Source organism: Quercus lobata, unplaced genomic scaffold, assembly GCF_001633185.2.
Source record: "Quercus lobata isolate SW786 unplaced genomic scaffold, ValleyOak3.0 Primary Assembly Scq3eQI_1911, whole genome shotgun sequence".
Classification (NCBI taxonomy): domain Eukaryota; kingdom Viridiplantae; phylum Streptophyta; class Magnoliopsida; order Fagales; family Fagaceae; genus Quercus; species Quercus lobata.
The window spans coordinates 872-24,072 of NW_022154808.1; the positions used below are offsets into that span (position 1 = coordinate 872).

At 33.9% G+C, this 23,201-nt stretch overlaps 2 protein-coding genes across 3 annotated transcripts; both read right to left on the bottom strand.

Annotated features, from left to right (window-relative positions):
- Window positions 1-2,043: 2,043 nt before the first annotated feature.
- Window positions 2,044-8,352, bottom strand: LOC115973423 (probable LRR receptor-like serine/threonine-protein kinase At1g74360). Of its 2 annotated transcripts, XM_031093687.1 has the most exons (4): window positions 8,161-8,352; window positions 6,738-6,839; window positions 5,818-6,056; window positions 2,044-5,424 (listed from the first exon to the last, which is right to left on the bottom strand). In XM_031093687.1, exons 3-4 carry the CDS (start codon window positions 5,879-5,881, stop codon window positions 2,195-2,197), a joined length of 3,294 nt encoding a protein of 1,097 aa, XP_030949547.1. In that variant the 5' UTR covers window positions 5,882-6,056; window positions 6,738-6,839; window positions 8,161-8,352; the 3' UTR covers window positions 2,044-2,194. The 2 variants fall into 2 exon arrangements, with proteins under 2 accessions (XP_030949547.1, XP_030949548.1); XM_031093688.1 differs by lacking the exons at window positions 6,738-6,839; window positions 8,161-8,352 and having other exon boundaries at window positions 5,818-6,140.
- Window positions 8,353-15,338: 6,986 nt separating this feature from the next.
- Window positions 15,339-19,403, bottom strand: LOC115973422 (probable LRR receptor-like serine/threonine-protein kinase At1g74360). Its single transcript, XM_031093686.1, has 2 exons — window positions 19,124-19,403; window positions 15,339-18,770 (listed from the first exon to the last, which is right to left on the bottom strand). Exons 1-2 carry the CDS (start codon window positions 19,185-19,187, stop codon window positions 15,541-15,543), a joined length of 3,294 nt encoding a protein of 1,097 aa, XP_030949546.1. The 5' UTR covers window positions 19,188-19,403; the 3' UTR covers window positions 15,339-15,540.
- Window positions 19,404-23,201: the final 3,798 nt, after the last annotated feature.

Genomic DNA, 23,201 nt, shown 5'->3' on the forward strand with positions numbered 1-23,201 from the left:
TTTTTTTTTGATAGGTTGGGGCAATTTGGTATGACTTGATTTTTTTTTCAAGTTCCTTTAACATACTTTCTAACTTTTACTACTACTACTATTATTATTATCATTATTATTATTTCTTTCAATAAAGATAAAAGAACAAAGAAATACTTAAAAATGGAAGTTATACATAAATCCTTGAGTTTATATTTCGACAATTAATTCTATTAGTCTACTAGGCCAATAGTTTCACAAAGAAGAAAACAAATCATGTATACATTTTATATAAGAAAATGAAATAAAATTGAATTATCTATAAAAGTAACTAAGTATGCATTTGGTTTAGTATTTTACTAAAAACTTATTTGTTTATTTGCCTAAAGTTGTAAAAGTATAGTGGTACCTTAAAAAAAAAATGTTGAGGCTTCAAAAAGTTATACATAAGAAAATAACCTTAAAAAAATTAAAAGAAAAAAATTAATTCAAACTCACACATATATAAAGTTTCAAGAATAAAACATAACATGTTATGTAAAGGAAAAGAAAATATATAATTAGGAAGAATATATATAATGAACTTATAAAAATAACTACTTAATGTTTGTAATAGATTTGACACTAAAAATATTTATATTTGAGAATCGCATGTCAAGTTGACAAATAGAGTCATTAGTATTTTCATTTACAATATAGAAAAACCAATATACTTTTAATCTACAAATGTACATTAAAAATGAATCAATAAAAAAAAAAACTTTTATATTTGTAATAGAAGCTTGATAAACAAGTCATGTCTGGTTAGAGTTCAACCAGACCGGATAAAGTCAAAAGTAGGTTAGACAAAAACAGATTGCCATATTACTCATATTAGGTTTTTTTTTTTTTTTTTTTTTTTTTTTTTTTTTTTTTTTTGTGTGTGTGTGTGTTCAAATTTTACAAGGTCTACTAATTAGACATCTTGGCCTAACAAATTTGGTTCTTCTCCCCCAACAGATTGCCATATTACTCATTCTATTTATTTATTTATTTTTGCCAAGTTAACGGGTCCAATTTTACAAAGTCTACTAATTAGACATCTCGGTCCAACAAAAATTTTCTTCTCCCCTCCCTCCCAACCCTTCCTGATAGCGACAATAATAGAAAAGGAAGATTCAGACTTTAGTTCTCCAAATAAAGGAAAGCACGTCGTACCACACTGAGTGACAAAACTCTTGAAAATAAAATTAGTTCTTTCAGCTTCTCTTATTTTCTTAGAAATGTTCTTTTTGGGAAGGGCAAAGAAATTCAAGACCTAGTATTTTTGTTGACAATAAAATCATATTCATTCATCAAAAGAAGCAGGGCAAACTTTTTGCTAAGCATAAATACTTCAACTATGAGATTTTTTTTTTTTTGTTTTTTTTTGTTTTTTCAACAATTCATATTGGCCTCCCTTTCCAATCTGTGTAGGTTTCTTGAACATTATGTTTTGATTGTGATTTGCATTATTAGTTATTTTCAAATGGACAAATGACAATGCGCGTGGTGCCATTTTTTGGGCTGCCAAAAATTGATTGGCACCTATTGTTCATGCTGGAAAAGCATCCATTCTATGATGTTGAAAACTGGCCATTTTGTGGTGAATCAACACAAGTTCTCCCAATAGAACAAAAGGAACAAGTTACTGTAATATGAAGTATACCCTTATTCATAATTCCTAATTCAATCAAATGTCGAAAACTTGTCGCTTCCTTTAAAGAACGCATTGCCTCCAATAACTCTTTGGAGTTTCTGTGCAGTCCACCAAACGATCATGAACCATTAATAATTATTACATTTTTTGATGAGTGATAATAATATATAAATGCTTGAATGGTTAGCCACTCCACTAGAAAAATCATGCACCAGCTGCATTCTTAGATGGATTAGACGACTTTGTGTTTATTTGGTGCAGAAAAATATAATTGAAAATGCATTCTCAAGCACTATGGTCACTCGAAAAGTTGCTTGGGAGTAGAACATAATCTTATGCTCAAATGAAGACTATTATAACTAGCATTTGCCCTTAAACTGCTTTGAGGAGTCACATAACAAAATTGAGAAGCCTTTCTTTGACATAATGAATGATGAATGATTTGTGTACAAGAAGAATTACATCAGTAAAAACTATGTGTATTATATGTGTGAAAACTATGTAACATCCTCAAACTATGGACATTTTTCTCAAAACTTCAAAAAATTAAAACGGAGGAGAGTGACCATAATTGAACTCCCCTCTAATGCAGGAAATCTCTATTAGCATAGCTAGCACTTCCTTCATGTTTGGTCTAGCTTGTGGTGACTCGGCTGTGCATTTCACCCCAATCCGAAGAAGCTCACTCATTTCCTCTGCCCCCTCAGCCAGCCCGGACCCCAAAAGCACAACCGGTATGACTGATCTGCTCAATCCTTGCCTCTCATTTCTCATCACCCGTTTCGCCCATTCCACCAGACACTCTTCCCCTCCATCCAAAGCTCTCCTCCCAGTTGCTAGTTCCATTGTCAATACCCCAAAACTATACACATCCCCTTTTGTAGTAGCATGCCATGTTTGCCCATATTCAGGAGCAACATAACCAATTGTCCCAGCCACCACTGTACTAACATGACTATCCCCAGCATCAACAACTCTAGCTAGACCAAAATCAGTAACCCGTGCTTTCCCATCCTTATCAAGTAGGACATTGCTAGCCTTCACATCACGATGCACAATGGCAGGGTAGCATTCATGGTGTAGAAACATTAATGCACGAGCTACATCAACTGCCACATCAATTCTTCTCCTCCATGTAAGCTTTATTCTGTCTGATATGAGGTCCTCCAAGCTTCCACCTTCCATGTACTCATAAACTAGAATTTTCTGTGTGTCATCCAAGCACCAACCATAAAGTGTCACAAGGTTTGGATGTGGCCAACCAAATCCATTGCCACTTAGAACCTCCATTTCAGCTTGGAATTCCCTTTCACCCTCTTTTCCTTCTCTTTGAAGCTTTTTAACTGCCACTTCTCTCCCATCAGGCAATACTCCTCGGTAGACTGTGCCAAATCCCCCCTTTCCAATAATCCTCTCCTCTGAAAAGTTACCAGTCGCTTTTAAAATGTCTGCATGTGTGAAAGCTGTTTTGTCCAAACGAATGACCTTAATCGTATCTGACAACCATGGTGATGAATAGCTAGAACTTGATGCAAGATCATGCGGGTACTTTATATCCTGCAATTGATACCCAGGTGATTCTGATGGGCTCTTCTCCAACATGCAGACTATGAGTGACAATACCCCAAATATTAAGAAAATCAGTGCCAAAGCTAGGAACACCAAGAATGCAGCAAAACTACGCCTGTTTGTCTTCCCATCATGATTGTTACCATGTGGAAACTTATCTGTGGTGTTGTGACTGAAATTTGGAAGTTCCAAAAGGGCGTCACCGAGATAGGACTTCTCAAACGTTGAAAATTGCCCGGTTATTGGAATTACACCAGAGATCAGTGGATTATATGAGATATTGAACTTGTTTAGCTCACTCAGATTGTTAAAGCTTGCTGGGAACATGCCAGAAAAATTGTTGCAGGACAAGTCCAGATTCTGCAGGCACTTAATGTTACCAATCTCCCCAGGAATTTCACCAGAAAACTTGTTATTGGAAATGTTTAGGACTACAAGTGGCATTTCTTCAATTTGAGGAGGGAGCTTCCCATAGAATTCATTGAAGCCCAAATGCAACATACTGAACTTCTGCATATTACCAATATCTGGAGGCACCTCACCTGAAAGCCGATTCCCACTTAGTTGAACATAACCCGGGATTTGAAAGGTCCTGACTGACAAACCAGCTGCACATATTGGGAAAATGCTATTTCCTTGAAGTATCGTATCCCATGTGCTTCTACAACTCTTCCTTGTGAGGATGTCATACACAAAACTGAAAGGAGGGTAGTTTGCAGGAATCCACCTCCGCATCGCCAAACACTCCCCTGAACCACCAACAATCCCGTCATTTTCCTGGCGATTAGACTCGAAAGTTGCTGTGGCATTTGTACCAATATTTGTCAATTGTGGTGGGATTTTCCCAGAAAGCTGGTTGTTGGCAAGGTTCAACCACAACAAGCTTGTGCAATTTCCCAAATCCGGCGGAATCTCCCCTGATAGGGAATTATTTGCAAGCATCAACCATAAGAGTGATCTCAACTTTCCAAAGGTGGGAGGTATTGATCCATTTAGCCTGTTAAAAGAGAGGTCAAGTGCTTGCAGGCGGGGCAGGTTTCCATATTCTGATGGTATAGTTCCAGAAAATTCATTGTAAGCAAGGATCAAGAACTTCAAACTTGGCATTTCAGAGATTTCAACTGGAAGTGGACCTGAAAATTTGTTGAAGCTCAGGTCTAATATAAAAATGTTAGGAAGCTTGAGAATTCCCGATGTATATATCCCACCGATATACAAATTGCTGTGCAATACAAGAAACTTAACCTGAGTGAATTTCCCAAAAATCTCTTGTATATCTCCTCCAAAATTGTTCCTACTCAAATCCAAGAAGGTTAACTTATTCAAGCTGAGAAGTGAATCTGGAATATCTTTGGAAAAGCTGTTGTTCCCCAAGTACAAAGCTTGAAGACTAGAAATTGATCCCATCTCAGCTGGAATTTTTCCTGTAAAATTATTACTCGACAGATTCAAAATAACCAAACTTCGACAATATGATATATTCCCTGGAACCTGACCAGTAAAACCATTTTCAGACAGGTCTAAAACTTGCAGGTTACAGTTAGTACCAAACATTGACGACAAAATATGCCCGTTGAAATTGTTTTCTGAGGCAGAAAACTCAAGCAGCCTTTCAAAACCAATCCATAATTTCCCACTTAACTTGTTTGTGCTCAAATCCAAGAACTGCAAATTCTGGCATGTATCAAAACTGCCATGGATCACGCCCGTGAAGTTATTCCTCGATATATTCAACACAACCAACTTGTCACAAATTGTTGGGAGGCTCAACTGGACCTCCCCACATATTCTATTGACAGAAATATCAAGCTTCTCAAGCTTATTCAACCCTGTCAAGTTCAGGTGGCCGTCAAGAATGTTATGTGAGAGATTGAGACGCACAAGGTTTTGGCACCGGTTTAAGTCCTCAGGAATCACTCCACTGAGTGTGTTCTTGGAGAGGTCGAGGAAAGAGAGCTCGGTTAGCAATGAGAAGTTTCCGAATAACTTGCCGGAGATTTGGTTGTCTGAGAGGTTGATGCTAGTGACTCTTGCTGTTCTGGTAGTAGTACTGCAATTTATTCCAGGCCATTCACATGGGTTATTGCTCTGCTTGTTCCACAGTGAGTATATTCCTCGGTTTATTTGATTGTTTTTTTCAAAGAATGCTTTCAGATTTAGCAGGACTTCTTTGTCTGTGTCCAGAGAATCTCCAGCAACAAGCGTACCTGCAAAATTTAATGAATTAGATTCCCATAACTTAAAACATATTTGAGAGACAGAATCGTCCTTTAAAAATTAAAACATGTTTTGGTTCTAAGAAACAGGAAACATCTGTGGTGAATGTGAGTTTTATTATTAAATGTTAACAAAAACAAAAACAGAGAAAGACCCGTGAAACTTTTTTGTAAGTTTGAATATTTCATTAGACAGATATAGTTCATACTAGTATTGAGATTCAGGATGTCATGAAAGATGAACTAGGTATGGTATTGCAAAGTGCTAAACTTTCATGTTAAAAAGGCAGAATTCAGAGTTATGAGCCGAAAGAATCTCTCTCTTTTTTTTTTCTTATTCTTTTTTAATAATTTTTTTATTAAAAAAACAGTTTGAATTAGTACCTGTGATCAAGATTAAGAAAACAATTAACGCAACCGGCCATGAATTAGTTTCCTCGTCTGACATGCTAGTTCAAATATGGCCTTCTCCTTCTTCTTCCTCTTGGTCTTTGTCTTGGTTCTCTTTATAGAATTTGTAGTTAAAGATTAGCTTCTTAGAATCCGATGAATAAAATTGAACCAAAACTGAAGTTATGGATTCTCAATATGAGAATGTTATTCCAGTGTTGTTGACACACCGCCTGCAGATAGACCAAAACAAACTTGCAACTAATAATGCCTTCTAATTTTGTTCGCTTTTATATTAAATAAAACTAATTGCTAACTCATGCAATGGATGAGATATTAAAATAAAAATTACAAATATTTATTAGCTCATGGTAGGAATTTGGCTTTATTGTTTCAATTCTCTAACCACTAACTACATTGTTCTTTACTATCTTATAACCAAAATGGAAAAACATCAGATTAAAGAGAATTAGAATATCAACATCAAAGACCTACAAATGAATAGGCAAATAACTTTTGAATTTTAATGCCACCATTGAAAAAATGAAGCTCTCAAGTACAACATGAGTATGAAATTCTCGAGTACAAATAATATTTTATGTCAATCTAGACAATGGAGAAATTATGTAATGATAGTATACAACAAGAGAAATGAAATTCTCAAGTACCAAATATATTCTCTAGTAGCATATTTAAATAGAAGATCAAGAAAGGATTGATGTGAACATAGTAATGGAAGGGAAAAATAAAGTAATGTAAACAAATTTAAAAAATAAAAAAGGCAAAAACTGAAAAGCAAAGGGAGATACATACCAGTTACCCAGATTTAAGATTTTAGCAATTTGTTCATTTTCACAAAGAACCATACATATATTCTAAAAAAATCAAACATGCTAAAAACAAAAGATACTGACCAGATAGGAAGTAAAAGCTTGTTAGCACCACCCTCCTCTCTAAATCAACATAGGTAAATAAGCATCCGTATATTGAAGAATTTTTGCATACGCAAAGCTAATCTGCAAAAAGTTTGGCAAGCTCAGATGACATTAATTGCAACTAATCAAATAATTCAGAAAATTTAGTCCCTACAAATTGCACTCCAAAGCCTCACATTTGGGAACATAAAAAAACATGATGCAATTGCGAGCCCATAAGACATTTTATCAAACACGTAGGATGCTGCAAACTCAACAAAAAACACACTAAAATCAATGCCCATTACACATTACACAGACACAATATCTTGATAAATGCTAAGAAAGATGAAAACTATCTTATATAATCTTGAGAAAAATTTAGCCCAACAATTGAAGTGTATCACATAAATCTGAACTGCAGCCACGGAAAAAGAGAAAGAATTAGAATTCCATTCGGTAACAAAATTCTTTTACACAACAATAGTACTAAGAGCATCAGTATAAGAATACCAAAACAGCAACTACATTGCCAAAAAACCGAAAGCTTAGGGCATTGCATCACCCAGAAATACAACTCAAATCTTATACAATCAGCCCATCAACCTTTTTTCTCAACTAAGAATTGTAATCAAATAGCACAAAGAAAAAAATTGCACAAGAAGAATAAGATAAAACCAATATGAGTTCAATGCATCGAAAAAATTAATTAAATAAAATATCCATAATAAAGAACGGACATAGAGCGGATCTAATTAATTAAGTAATCAAATAAATAAAATCCTAGCAGTGTTTTCTACAGCAATATCTAAATATTCAAACAAAATCCTGCAATTATATCGCAGCCAAAAGTACCCATTAGCCTAAAACAACACCTATGTCCTTTATACCATATTTTATTTTGGGTCATAACCTTTCAATTGTATTAATTTGATTCATAATCTTTCAATATCATATCAATTTTTTCCATGTTGTTATCCTTTTGATGGAAATTGGTGACGTGACAAATAACCAAAATAAAAAATAAGTTTTTTTTATTGCTAGAAACTAATTTTTTATTTCGGCTGTTTGCTATATCAGCAATTTTTATCCAAGAGATAATGGTAAAAACTAAATTGAAATGACACTGAAAGGTTAAGCATCAAATTAACACAATTGAAAGGTTATAAACCAAATTAAAATACTTTGCAAAAGATAGGAGCCAAACGAGTAGTTTACCAAAGAAAAAATCACACCCCCAATAAGCACCACCCAAGCAAGCAACAAAAACTTTAAAACCTAAGAAGCACAGGCACAAATTCGACATGCACAACAACATGACAATAGGTATGGGCACAGGCAAATTTTATTAAGCATTTGCAATAGTGTTTGTTCTTTGTTTAACTGACTAAATTTAATAAAAGAACTGAATATAAAACAGTACCTCACGCAACTTTAGCAGCAGATCCTGTAATTTGTTTTCACGCTAAACTATTTATAATGTGGTTTCCTCTGAATCAGAATCTAATTGTTGTAATCCCCAGAAATCAGAAAGTTATAAAGAGGTATGTGGGAGTAGTTAATACCACCAATGAAAATAAATTCTGAATGGTTCATAAAATTATTGGAAACTTGGAATTGGTAAGGTTGGAGAGAGAGAGAGAGAGAGGGGAAAAGATGGGACAAAACATGATGATCACAGCACCTTCGCCGCTGAGAGAAGGAAATTAAGGATGAAGTTCTTGTGTTGCACACATGGAAGACTTCTGCGTAAAGCGCATGGTTGAACGTTGAAGTTTTTTTGTTTTTTGTTTTGGTTGAACGTTGACGTTGAACTGATCTTTGAACATTCAAACCACCATGAAAAAATTTATATTTATTTCAGATTAATAAAAATATAAATATAAATCTGACTTTTTCTACTTTTTACTTAACTATTCCGCACAAACATGTGTTTTTGGGTGATGACCAGCCGAATTTGCGTGAGTGACTTGACTGATAGTACAACAATGCAATGGGATCGGGAAAAGACCTTTGATCTCTTTGTTTATCAAACTAGAAAAGAAATACTAGCCATTCCTCTGTCCATGACTGCCTCTCAGGACAAGCTGATATGGAAGGAAAATTCAGCTAAGTTGTTTACAGTGAAGTCTGCATATCAGGTTGCTTTAAAGCTAAAGGAAAAAAAATTGGCTGAGCACTCTAGAGCAGTAACTGATCGGGCTCTCTGGAAAAAAAAATCTGGACTCTTAAGACTCCTCCTAAGGTTAAGATGTTTGTGTGGCGTGCCTGCTCAAATATTTTACCTACAATGTGAAATATGCTGCCAGAAACCTGAATACATTGGTAATCTTCTTTGGGAATGTCCCTTAGCAAGGAATGTATGGGCACTTTGCAGAGGGAAAATCCAAAAATGTTCGAATGCAGAACAAAACTTCTTTGCATTCTTTAGGATGATGGCAAATAGGCTTACATAGATGGAGTTGGGACAGATGGGCAACGATATTGTGGGCATTATGGAATGCTAGAAATAAATTCTATTTTGAGAAGGTCCAACAACATCCTAAAGCTATAATGGAAGGGGCAATTGGCTACTTGGAAGAATATCAGAGATTATGTGCAGCAATGGGGAACCATTAATAATGTTTTTGGACCTTGTTATAATTTGTTGTGTGTTGTTCTGGTATTTAATGTAGTTCTCCAATAGTTCTGCAACTATGCACATGTGCTGTGAAATTGGAAGGGGCAATTGGCTTCTTGGAAGAGTATTAAAGATTATGTACAATAATGGGAGTTTTTTTGAACCTTGTTATAATATGTTGGAGGCTGTTCTGGTATTTGATGTACTTCTCCAGCAGCTCTGGAATTATGCACATGTGTTGTGAATTTGGAAGGGGCAATTGACTTGGAAGAGTATTAATGATTATGTGCAGTAATGGGGTTGTTTTTGTATGCTGAAACTCTGCACCTGTGCTGTGATACTGGAAGGGGCAATGGAGAACCATTAATTCTGTTTTGTGAAATTGGAAGGGGCAATTGGCTTGGAAGAGTATTAAAGATTATGTGCAGTAATGGGGTTCTTTGTATGCTGGTCTAGTCTTTAGCAATGATGAAACTATGCACCTGTGCTGTGATATTGGAAGGGGCAATGGAGAACCATTAATTTTGTTTTGAATATTGTTATAATTTGTTGTGTGTTGTTGTGGTATTTGTAATTTGATGTACTTCTTTCTAGTAGGCTTGGAGTTTATGCGCCTGTGCTGTGATGGATATGGTGCTGTACCTTTATACTTTTATATAAAAAAAAGTTTCTATCTTTATCTTAAAAAAAAAAAAAATTAGGTTAAATGGTAAATTACACTCTTAAAAATTGTGGGTGTTTAGATTTTACATGTTAAAATTTCAGAATTTAGGTTTTACTACCTAAAATTTGAGGGTGTTTGGATTTTACACCCTAACGTTTCAAAATTTGGATTTTGCCTTCTAAATTTTAGGGGTGTTTGGATTTACTCCCTAAAGTTTGGAAGTGTTTGGATTTTACACTCTAAAATTTCAAAATTTGAGGGTGTAAAATCCAAACACCTCGAAACTTTATGGGATAAAATCCAAATTATGAAACGTCAGGATGTAAAAACCAAACATCCCAAAACTTTAGAGAGTAAATTCCAAATTCTGAAACTTCATAGTGTAAAATTCGAACACCCCAAATGTTAGGGGTGTGATTTGCAATATACCAAATTATTTATTCTAAACTCTATTTCATCAAAATATCAATTTTCTTGATTTTTTTCAATTGTTTTTCTTCTTTCACATACAACGAATACCATCTACTTTATTTCTTCATGTAAAGAAATAATAAAAACTAAATGCAAAATGAATATTGTCAGTGTAAATTTACATGGTTACAATAGTAACTTTGCAAATTCACATTTTCTTTTTTGACTAAAATTTACATATTTTTAACATTAGTCTGTGATTTTTGGGGGTTGAGTATCTAAAATTGAGTCAAATTTTATTTTGCATTGTCTAATACAAATGCTCTGGCAATTATAAAAGTAGTGGGCCACCCTGTGAAGAAAGCATAGTTAGCCAATGTCAAATATTTTGACTTTGCTTAACAATATAATTAGTTAAAAATTAATATTTTAAAGAAAAAAATACATATCTTTAGAAATAACTGTAAGGACTTGATTCGTGACGAACCGTATCGGTGTTGGGCTCGTAAGTAGTGGGCCACCCTGTGAAGAAAGCATAGTTAGCCAATGTCAAATATTTTGACTTTGCTTAACAATATAATTAGTTAAAAATTAATATTTTAAAGAAAAAAATACATATCTTTAGAAATAACTGTAAGGACTTGATTCGTGACGAACCGTATCGGTGTTGGGCTCGTACGTAAGGAGGCCCATACAATATCATTTGTAGAGCGTGGGTTTGAAAGGCTAGGCCTTGGTTACCAGACGGTGGGTTTTCCGTTGTGTTCATACATGGTTAAGTTTTCTTCACCCCTGGAATCTTTTTCCTGGAGGTGGGCTGGAAGGCTCTCGTTTCTGGCCATTTTTCCCAGCCTCCCTTTTGGCGCACCTATCTTTTTATTATATAGTCCATCTTGGTTGATCCTAGCCCTCCACTTGTTGGTCAGGCAGGTGCTTCTTTCTGTGTCCATCCCATCAACCGTCCCCTCTTACTTTCTATTAGTAGCTAGGATCGAAGTTTACACCATCCAAACGTCTTTTCTCATTAATCGGCTCTGGGCACTGGCAGGTGCATTTACTGAGGATGGGACGCATTTTCCTTGGTCCAATTTTACACCTTGCTTCCCTGTGGGCCCCATTCCACTCACATCCCCTTCAGGGGGTTGTTTGGGGATAGCCTTCACTAACACGTTGATTTTCCCATCGAAGCTCTGGAGTGCCGAGGACAGGGTAGTTTCTCAACCGTTCCCCTTAATACCCCGACCATCGATCATTCGTCCTCGGCAAGAGGCCTCCTCGGCACGGGCCCTGGGCCTAGATAGAGTTTGGGCCGGATTGTAAACTTCTCGGACCCACAATAACCATATTGTTTCTTTTTTATGGATAAGGTTTCTCTCCATACTCAAACTCATCCTATATCTTTTTATTTTACGTAAAATTTGAAAATCTAATTGCTAGATTACATATCCTTTTAAGTTCTTAACATGCATGTAAAATTTCATTTAAATTGGATGTTATTTACTATTTGATCAATAAACTTATTTTTTATGCATAGTTTTTTTTTTTTAAAAAAAAACTTGAAATTTAAACATTTGATTGATTGCATAGATATTGATGTTTGATCTTCTTAAAATTTTGCAAATATGAATGATATAATAAGAACATGCAATCCAACGGTTAGATTTTCAAAATTCATATCCAATAATAATATATAGGAGTTTAAGTTTGGAGAGAAAAATTTTCCTTTTTTTATGAGATGAAACAAAAAAATCATCCACATCAAGATTTGCATATTTTCCACCAAGCTTGAGCATAACTCGTTTAGGTGTCTCCAAAATATTTATCTATTTGAAGAAACAGCAACATGACAACCTATAAGCAATTCAACAACTAAATTCAATGCAGTACATGTGTAGGTATACCTTGCACCATAAGAAAATATTTACAAATTTCATATATAATATGATGATTTTAGACATAATTCAGGACAATAATTATAAACAATGTGAATTAAAATTATGATGCTAGAAAATATGGGGAAACAATGGACAATGAAACCTTGATGGATTTGGAGAAAATGTTGCCTTCTAGTTAAATTAAATTAATCCTTAATGTTCCCACATTCCACGAACAACAAAATCATATAATTCTAATGAAAATTACCAACAGCTAATTTTTATTTTTATAAGTAAAATTTCATTAAAAAAGCTGAAAGGCGCCAGCCAAATACTTAATAACAAATCATAATAACTGTAAGGATTACTAATGAAAGAACAAAAACTTAACTTTCTTGTATAGATTGATTCAAAAGTTCCTCAAACTCTTTTTTCACCATTTCTTATTCTTATATTGCCATCCTAGCTTTACTTTTACTTTAAATCTCCATAATCTTTTGTCTTTTATTTTTTATTCCATACAAACTTTTATTAAAAAGAACAACAAAATATAACAACTCCATGACAAAAGAAAAACTTTTAAGTTCCACTCAAGCTTTGAGAAAGAAAGAAAAAAAAGAAGAAGAAGAAGAAACAAATTGGTCAGGTGCATATCTGTTATTTGGAGAGGTGCAATCTTTTCTGCTCACAACTTAGCTATGTGGTTGACATGGCAAATGGATCCGGTCAAATTGAATGGGTTTAAGTTAGGTACAAGTGAAGAGTGAGGTCGCTAGAGGGGGCAATAAATTCAAGTTCTTGTTAACAACATACTCCTCTCATGAGAGAGTACTAATTTAGATGAGGAAGATAATGAGAAGAGACCATTAGTTTACATGAAATAGATGAGGAAAATAATGAGGATTTAAAATCTTGTGATGACAATGGTCATATCCTTAATGAGGATGATGATTATATACTATAGGATTAGGCATAAAAAAAATTATTACTTAATATTCTAGTGATTTTTTTTTTTTCTTTCTCTTTTATCTAAAAGCCTTTTAGATATTCTATGATTCAACCATATATATATTTTTCATGTCTTTATTTTGATCATGACTATCAAATATAATATTTGTGTATATTTTGTAAGGTACAAGAATCATACAAAATTTTATATTTTGTTTTTATATGATTACTTGATTAGTATTAATAATTAATTTTAAACTAATTACATTATTTCTAAAAGTGTGCGGTTTACTTCAATCAAACACGTATTTAAGTCTGGAAGAGACATCTGCGCTTCTGCCACTTTTAATCCAATGCTGGATGGGCCCAACAGGCTCCAACTCCACTACTCCAAGTTTAAGCCGAATGGGCTCCTAAATAAGGCCTCTATATTAATTTGGAAGTTAACATTAGTAGTAGAGTACCAGAATTGCTTGAGATCTGAAGTGAAACCCAAGCATACCCATTAACAAATTACATTTCACAAACAAGCAAGGCCACTTTTTTAATCACAATTTCAAATCAAACTCCTTGAAGAGATAAATAAATAAATAAATTTATTTATTTATTGAAGGGTTCTTTTTGTTTTTGGCATAAAAAACTAACATTGATTTGCTATTCTCTTAATAGCTATGATACTGCACAAATGCCAATATAAGGGGAAAGCAAACTCTGAATCTTAATCTTCTATATCTAACTAAAATCTATATAAAAGTCATTGAAAGAACACAAATGAAACATAACCCATCAATTATTTCATCCAAATAGTGTGTAAAATCACGTTACACAGTTAAAAGATAGCTCATTTTTTTCCTGGAAACAGATACCCAATAAATTCGGAAAAGGAGAAAAAAGAAACTGGAAGACACATTAGGCAAAACTTGTAGAGTTTTCACTAGAATGCACAAATCAAACACCTAGATAAGAGTTGAAAAATGAAGCCCATTTTCTTGGAAAAAAATTTCCAAGAAAATTAATTCAAACTCACACGTATATAAAATTTTAAGAATAAAACATAACATGTTATGTAAAGGAAAAGAAAATATATAATTAGGAAGAATATATATAATGAACTTATAAAAAAAACTACTCAATGTTTGTAATAGATTTGACACTACAAATATTAATATTTGAGAATTGCGTGTCAAGTTGACAAATAGAGTCCTAGTATTTTCATTTACAATATAGAAAAACCGATATACTTTTAATCTACAAATGTTCATGGAAAATGAATCAATTAACAAAAAAAAACTTTTAAATTTGTAATAGAAGCTTGATAAACATGTCATGTCTGGTTAGAGTTCAACTAGACCGGATAAGGTCAAAAGTAGGTTAGACAAAAACAGATTGCCATATTACTCATACTAGTTTTTCTTTTTCTTTTTTTCTTTTTTTGGGGGGATCAAATTTTACAAGGTCTACTAATTAGACATCTTGGCTTAAATAATTCATATTGGCTTCCCTTTCCACTCTGTGTAGGTTTCTTGAACATTATGTTTTGATTGTGATTTGCGCTATTAGTTATTTTCAAATGGATAAATGACAATGCGCGTGGTGCCATTTCTTGGGCTGCCAAAAATTGATTGGCACCTATTGTTCATGCTGGAAAAGCATCCATTCTATGATGTTGAAAACTGGCCATTTTGTGGCGAATCAACACAAGTTTTCCCAATAAAACAAAAGGAACAAAGTTACTGTAATATGAAGTATACCCTTATGCATAATTCCTAATTCAATCAAATGTCGAAAACTTGTCGCTTCCTTTAAAGAACGCATTGCCTCCAATAACTCCTTGGAGTTTCTGTGCAGTCCACCAAACGATCATGAACCATTAATAATTATTACATTTTTTAATGAGTGATAATAATATATAAATGCTTGAATGGTTAGCCACTCCACTAGAAAAATCATGCACTAGCTGCATTCTTAGATGGATTAAAAGACTTTGTGTTTATTTGGTGCAGAGAAATATAATTGAAAATGCATTCTCAAGCACTATGGTCACTCGAAAAGTTGCTTGGTAGTAGAACATAATCTTATGCTCAAATGAAGATTATTATAACTAGCATTTGCCCTTAAACTGCTTTGAGGAGTCACATAACAAAATTGAGAAGCCTTTCTTTGACATAATGAATGATGAATGATTTGTGTACAAGAAGAATTACATCAGTAAAACCTGTGTATTATATGTGTGAAAACTATGTAACATCCTAAAACTATGGACATTTTTCTCAAAACTTCAAAAAATTAAAAAGGAGGAGAGTGGCCATAATTGAACTCCCCTCTAATGCAGGAAATCTCAATTAGCATAGCTAGCACTTCCTTCATGTTTGGTCTAGCTTGTGGTGACTCGGCTGTGCACTTCACCCCAACCCGAAGAAGCTCACTCATTTCCTCTGCCCCCTCAGCCAGCCCGGACCCCAAAAGCACAACCGGTATGACTGATCTACTCAATCCTTGCCTCCCATTTCCCATCACCCGTTTTGCCCATTCCACTAAACACTCTTCCCCTCCATCCAAAGCTCTCCTCCCAGTTGCTAGTTCCATTGTCAATACCCCAAAACTATACACATCCCCTTTTGTAGTAGCATGCCATGTTTGCCCATATTCAGGAGCAACATAACCAATTGTTCCTGCCACCACTGTACTAACATGACTATCCCCAGCATCAACAACTCTAGCTAGACCAAAATCAGTAACCCGTGCTTTCCCATCCTTATCAAGTAGGACATTGCTAGCCTTCACATCACGATGCACAATGGCAGGGTAGCATTCATGGTGTAGAAACATTAATGCACGAGCTACATCAAGTGCCACATCAATTCTTCTCCTCCATGTAAGCTTTATTCTGTCTGATATGAGGTCCTCCAAGCTTCCACCTTCCATGTACTCATAAACTAGAATTTTCTGTGTGCCATCCAAGCACCAACCATAAAGTGTCACAAGGTTTGGATGTGGCCAACCAAATCCATTGCCACTTAGAACCTCCATTTCAGCGCGGAATTCCCTTTCACCCTCTATTCCCTCTCTTTGTAGCTTTTTAACTGCCACTTCTCTCCCATCAGGCAATACTCCTCGGTAGACAGTGCCAAATCCCCCCTTTCCAATAATCCTCTCCTCTGAAAAGTTACCAGTCGCTTTTAAAATGTCTGCATGTGTGAAAGCCGTTTTGTCCAAACGAATGACCTTAATCGTATCTGACAACCATGGTGATGAATAGCTAGAACTTGATGCAAGATCATGCCGGTACTTTATATCCTGCAATAGATACCCTGGTGATTCTGATGGGTTCTTCACCATCATGCAGACTATGAGTGACAATACCCCTAATATTAAGAAAATCAGTGTCAAAGCTAGGAACACCAAGAATGTAGCAAAACTACGCCTGTTTGTCTTCCCATCATGATTGTTAATTTGTGGAAACTTATCTGTGGTGTTGTCCATGAAATTTGGAAGTTCCAAAAGGGGGTCACCGAGATAGGACGACTTCTCAAATGTTGAAAATTGCCCGGTTATTGGAATTTCACCAGAGATCAGTCGATTGTATGAGATATTGAACTTGCTTAGCTCACTCAGGTTGTTAAAGCTTGCTGGGAACATGCCAGAAAAATTGTTGCAGGACAAGTCCAGATTCTGCAGGCACTTAATGTTACCAATCTCCCCAGGAATTTCACCAGAAAACTTGTTATTGGAAATGTTTAGATTTACAAGTGGCATTTCTCCAATTTGAGGAGGGAGTTTCCCAAAGAATTCATTGAAGCCCAAATGCAACATACTGAAATTCTGCATCTTACCAATATCTGGAGGGACCTCGCCTGAAAGCCGATTCCCACTTAGTTGAACATAACCGGAGATTTGAGAGGTCCTGACTGATGAACCAGCTGCACATATTGGGAAAATGCTATTTCCTTGAAGTAGCCTATCCCATATGCTTCTACAACTCTTCCTTGTGAGGATGTCATACGTAAAACTGAAAGGAGGGTAGTTTGCAGGAATCCACCTCTGCATCGCCAAACACTCCCCTGAGCCAGCAATAATCTGGTCATTTTCCCGGCGATTAGACTCGAAAGTTGCCAAGGCATTTGTACCAATATTTGTCAATTGAGGTGGGATTTTCCCAGAAAGCTGGTTGTTGGCAAGGTTCAACCACAACAAGCTTGTACAATTTCCCAAATCCGGTGGAATCTCCCCTGATAGGGAATTATTTGCAAGCATCAACCATAAGAGTGTCCTCAATTTTCCAAAGGTGGGAGGTATTGATCCATTTAGCCTGTTAAAAGAGAGGTCAAGTGCTTGCAGGCGGGATAGGTTTCCATATTCTGATGGTATAGTTCCAGAAAATTCATTGTAAGCAAGGATCAAGAACTTCAAACTTGGCATTTCAGAGATTTCAGGAAGTGGACCTGAAAAATTGTTGAAGCTCAGGTCTAATCTAGAAATGTTAGGAAGCTTGAGAATTCCCGATGTATATATCCCACCGATATACAAATTGCTGTGCAATACAAGAAACTTAACCTGAGTGAATTCCCCAAAAATCTCTTGTATATTTCCTCCAAAATTGTTCCTACTCAAATCCAAGAAGGTTAAATTATTCAAGCTGAGAAGTGAATCAGGAATGTCATTGGAAAAGCTGTTGTTCCCCAAGTACAAAGCTTGAAGACTAGAAATTGATCCCATCTCAGCTGGTATTTTTCCTGTAAATTTATTACTAGACAGATTCAAAATAACCAAATTTCGACAATTTGATATATTCCCTGGAACTGGACCGGTAAAACCATTTTCAGACAGGTCTAAAACTTGCAGGGTACAGTTAGTACTAAACATTGACGACAAAATAGACCCGCTGAAATTGTTTTCTGAGGCAGAAAACTCAAGCAGTCTTTCAAAACCAATCCATAATTCCCCACTTAACTTGTTTGTGCTCAAATCCAAGAACTGCAAATTCTGGCATGTATCAAAACCGCCATTGATCCCGCCCGTGAAGTTATTCCTCGATATATTCAACACAACCAACTTGTCACAAATTGTTGGGAGGCTCAACTGGACCTCCCCACATATTCTATTGACAGAAATATCAAGCTTCTCAAGCTTATTCAACCCTGTCAAGTTCAGGTGGCCGTCAAGAATGTTATGTGAGAGATTGAGATGCACAAGGTTTTGGCACCGGTTTAAGTCCTCAGGAATCACTCCACTGAGAGTGTTCCTGGAGAGGTCGAGGAAAGAGAGCTCGGTTAGCAACGAGAAGTTTCCGAATAACTTGCCAGAGATTTCGTTGTCTGAGAGGTTGATGCTAGTGACTCTTGCTGTTCCGGTAGTAGTACTGCAATTTATTCCTGGCCAATCACATGGGTTATCGCTCTGCGTGTTCCACTGTGAGTATTTTCCTCTGTTTATTTGATTGTTTCCTTCAAAGAATGCTTTCAGATTTAGCAGGACTTCTTTGTCTGTGTCCAGAGAATCTCCAGCAACAAACGCACCTGCAAAATTCATTGATTTATTAGATTCTCATAATTAAAAACATGTTTGAGACAGAATCATCCTCGAACAACTAACACATGTTCTGGTTTTATCATACAAGAAAACATCCTTGGTAAACGTGAGAATTCTATTATTTAATGTTAACAAAACAATACCCATTAAACTTTTTGGAAGTTTGAACATATTTTGAGACATATTAAGGTTCTGGGTGCCATGAAAGACGAACTTGGGCAAGATATATGGTATTGGAAAGTACTAAACTTTCATGTTAAAAAGCTGAATTCAGAGTAAAGAACCAAAAGAATCAAGCTTAACAAAAAAAGAAAAAGAAAAATACAGGTTCAATTAGTACCTGTGATCAAGATTAAGAAAACAAATAAAGCAACCGGCCATGGATCAGTTTCCTCGTCTGACATGCTAGTTCTAATACGAGCTTCTTTATCTTCTTCTTCTTCTTCTTCTTCCTCTTCTTCTTCTTAGTCTTTTGTCTTCGTTTTCTTTGTAGAATTTTGAGGTTAAAGAATAGCTTCCTATAATTCCATGAATAAAATCAAAGAACCAAAAATTTGAAGTGTTGTGAATTTTCTCAATTTGAGAATGTTATTCCAATGTCGTTGAAGGACACCGCCAGCAGATAGACCAAACCAAACTTGCAACTAATGCCTTCAAAACTTTTTTTTCTTTTTCTATTAAAAAATTTTTATAATAAAATATTACGACCTTTTTGGTCCAAAATAAATATTGTATCTCTATTAATATCACTTAAGGACTATTCCTTAATAGAATCAATCAGTCTTTTTTAATTAAAAAAAATTGGAAATAATAAGATAAGTCTTTTAGAAAGATAACTGAGGATTAACTTCTCACTTTTTTATTATTATAATATATTGATTCTTTTATAGAAAAAAAAAAAAAAGTTATTTCAATTTACATGAACTTTATAGGTCTCTCAATTATGATTCTTCATTAGATAAGTGTGTTGTTATAGTCACACTTAGACAGGGTTTCTTGAATGAAAAAAAAAAAAAAAATTATGAAATATGTATTACATATAAAATAAAATTATTAGTGTAATATTAAAAAGGAAAATTAGGAAGAAGAAGTATAAAAAATGAAGCCAAGTAAAAAGGTGCATCCTTTCTTCTAGAAAAGACGGAGATTACAAGCTAGGAGCTGGTGAGCCGCCCATGTTGACCATACTTCGGCTCCGGGTTTGACTATGACTCCATATACGTCCTCACGTTGACGTTGATTATAGATTTTTTTTTTCTTTTTTTTTTTTTTCAAAAGACAAAGCTTTGAATTTGAACAAATAAATCAAATTGCACGATCAATAAAAACGAAAAATAAACTCACCCTTTTGCTATAAATGAACCAAGATATTTATGATTAAAAAGAGCTCAAATGATATAAGTTTAAAAATAAATAATGTGTTTGTAAACAAGCTTTTGAGCATGAGACTTTTTTTTTTCTTTTTCTTTTTTTTTTTTAAGTCTACATAATATTATATGTTTATAAGTTATATGTATATTTCTGGAAAAATATACTTAATTATATAGGCTTGAAATTGAATGATATATCTATATAAATGAGTCTATATGATATCAAATTATTATTTTTAATTCATTGATAATCATAATTCAACAATATTTTTTGTAAAAATTTGTTGATTTCTGAATGGGGTAAAAGATTTCAATCAGTTTTTTACTATATATCAGAGAAAAATACTTTAAAAACAAAATTGAACATGTAATCTTATTTGGTAATAAACTTGAATTTGGTTTGTGTTCAAAATAAAATTAAATGAGAAAGTTTGAACTTTTATTATTCAGCTCAATTATAGTCCTGCCAGTTTGTGAGTTGGTAAGTTGCTCTACTAATTTATTTTTTTAACCTAGTAAATTTTTTTAAAAAAATATACATCTCCATTAAAAACAATAGGAGGTGTCATTTGAGCTACATAGCTCTAGAGCCTAAAGTGGTATGTTGCTTTAATCATTTGTGTGAATTTATGTAATAATAATACCATAATAAAATAGGATCAATTACATTTATTGTAAATATTTATTAATATTAAATTTTTTTATAGTATAGAATTAATATTATGAAGATGACATCATTTGACACTCTCTCTTTCATTTTAACATATACATCAAATTTTGTATTAGTTGAATATTATTTATTATCATAGTATATAATAAGTATTTGAAATATAAATATTTTATAGATAAAATATTTATATCTATTCATCTTCATAATTTAACTGTATATTTGTTATTTAAAAATAAATAAATAAAACACATGTTTACGAAAGTTATTTCACCTCCATCTTGAACCTAACCCCTTTACCAAATAAGGAAATATAAACAAAGGGTTAGGAAGTTGGAGAAGGAAACCCATGGTTTTAGAATTTGCTATCATAAGTTTCTGGACTCCCATCATTCTATTAGTGCTCAATAAAATTAATAAAAATATAAAACTAAGTTGAACCACTTTCAATTAAGTAATTAACTATTGTTATTTGAATTTTTTGCATTATAAACTTCTTTATTTAGTCTCTTAACAACAAGTTTGCTGCCAAATTGCCAATGACTTTCTCCTTCTTTTTTTAATTTTTTAACCCCTAAAGTTTTGAAATGTAATACCTCTCACTATCTCTCTCAGGATTTATTTTGATTTTTCATTGTTTCTTTGCCTTTTTTAAAAAATATTTTTGTTTTATTGGAAGAGAAATTTTCATTGTTTCCAAACAATGAGTTTTCATGATCTTCATAATGGGCCTCCAAGGCTTCAAACAATGTGGAAAGCGTTAGATATTGCAAATCCCTCGCGTGCCAAGAATCACATAGAAAGCTTGGAAGTGAGGGTAAGAATTGGTTGAGAAAATTATTACATTTTTGGTTATGGTGGGGACTTGCCTAACGAAAACCATTAAATCCAAAAATATAAAATGGGCTAGCAATTTCAATGGGTTTGGTGAGACTGGGATATCCAAAATCTTTATTCAATTGCCAATTCTGTTTCATGAGCTCTTTTAAGGTAATGGATAGGGGATACTAGCAACACAATCCGATATATATGATTATCATGGATTCTGTGTTGATAATGTGGTTTGGTCTTTTTGGTCAAAACCAACTTGTAAGAATCAAATCTATAATTAGGGTGGGTTTCAAACTTTCAATTAGTTCAATTGATAAAGTTTCTTATTGTTAAATAAGAAGTCTAGGGTTACAACTAGAAGTCTATTTACTCCAATAATCAATTGGTGTCTTGTGACAAGATGATACAGAACAATCATCATGGAGTATACGTCATAAGTTTGAAATTCAATTAAAAAAAAAAAAAAAACCCAAAATCAGGGAGTGTGCATAAGTTGGGTTATATTTTCATGGATTTTACTTAGATGTTTCATCTCTCGTAAAAAATTGTATTTTCTTTCATCAACTATTTAAACATTTTTTTAATAAAATAAAATTCATATTATATTCTAAAATTCCAAATTCTTCTAAAATAATTCTCAAACTCCCAAAATGAATCAAACTAAAAGAATTAAATTGAGGGTAATTAAATAAGCTTATATATATGATGGGTTGGGTTGGATCAAATGAGTTGAAAAAATTATCAACCTGAATCCGACCCACTGAAGGATCAAAATAAAATTATAACTCAAACCAACATAATGCCTCAAGTTAGGTTTGGTTAAGCCAGTTTTGTCTGATTGGGGGGTTTAGATGCACATGGACTACAACCCTTCTTCCTTATTGATGTCATGGCTAATAAATCTGGCCACTATAAGAGAAAATATTTCGTACATCGGTAGATTTCATCTTTATGTGAAATCTACCGATGTGCGAAATATTTTCTCTTAGTTACGATTTGACTTTGGATTCCATCTTAGTTACGACTATGGAGGTCTATAAGTAAAGAGAAAGCTATTGCTCGAGTAAATTTGGTTAGAGCTTGAAAAGTGATCTCAATTTAGATTGGGACTTTTAGCTAACCTGTCAATATTATTGTAAAAGCAAAACCCAAAATCATGTCATACTCACATTTCCAGCAATTAACATCATCTCTGGATTCATGATCAAGCCAATTTTGTCATAATCAGAATCTCTTGCAGCCCCTAAAATGATGAAAAATCAAAGTTTACTGTTTTTTTACCCCTTTATTTTAGAATAGAATATTTGTATATCCAAGTTTTGAAAAGTAAAATACAAATGTTTTTTTGTATATAATGTGCTGATGGTTTGCTATGCCAATTCTCAATAAAAATTTTTAATTTTTAAATTTTTTTTTTGAGAATCGATTAGTAAAGTTTCTTGTTATTGAATAAGAGAATTATGGTTTAATTTCTACCTATACAAAAAAGCATTTGGTAAGCGGACGCTATAAGTTGGATGTCTATTGTATCTATTATAAAAAATAATTAA

What these genes read in the sequence shown, in the direction of transcription:
- LOC115973423 (XM_031093687.1), bottom strand. Translation starts at nt 5,881, where the DNA reads ATGTCAGACGAGGAAACTAATTCATGGCCGGTTGCGTTAATTGTTTTC. An exon ending in TTTCTTAATCTTGATCACAG is followed by an intron (nt 5,425 to 5,817) that starts GTACTAATTCAA and finishes TAAATTTTGCAG; the next exon opens with GTACGCTTGTTGCTGGAGAT.
- LOC115973422 (XM_031093686.1), bottom strand. Translation starts at nt 19,187, where the DNA reads ATGTCAGACGAGGAAACTGATCCATGGCCGGTTGCTTTATTTGTTTTC. An exon ending in TTTCTTAATCTTGATCACAG is followed by an intron (nt 18,771 to 19,123) that starts GTACTAATTGAA and finishes TGAATTTTGCAG; the next exon opens with GTGCGTTTGTTGCTGGAGAT.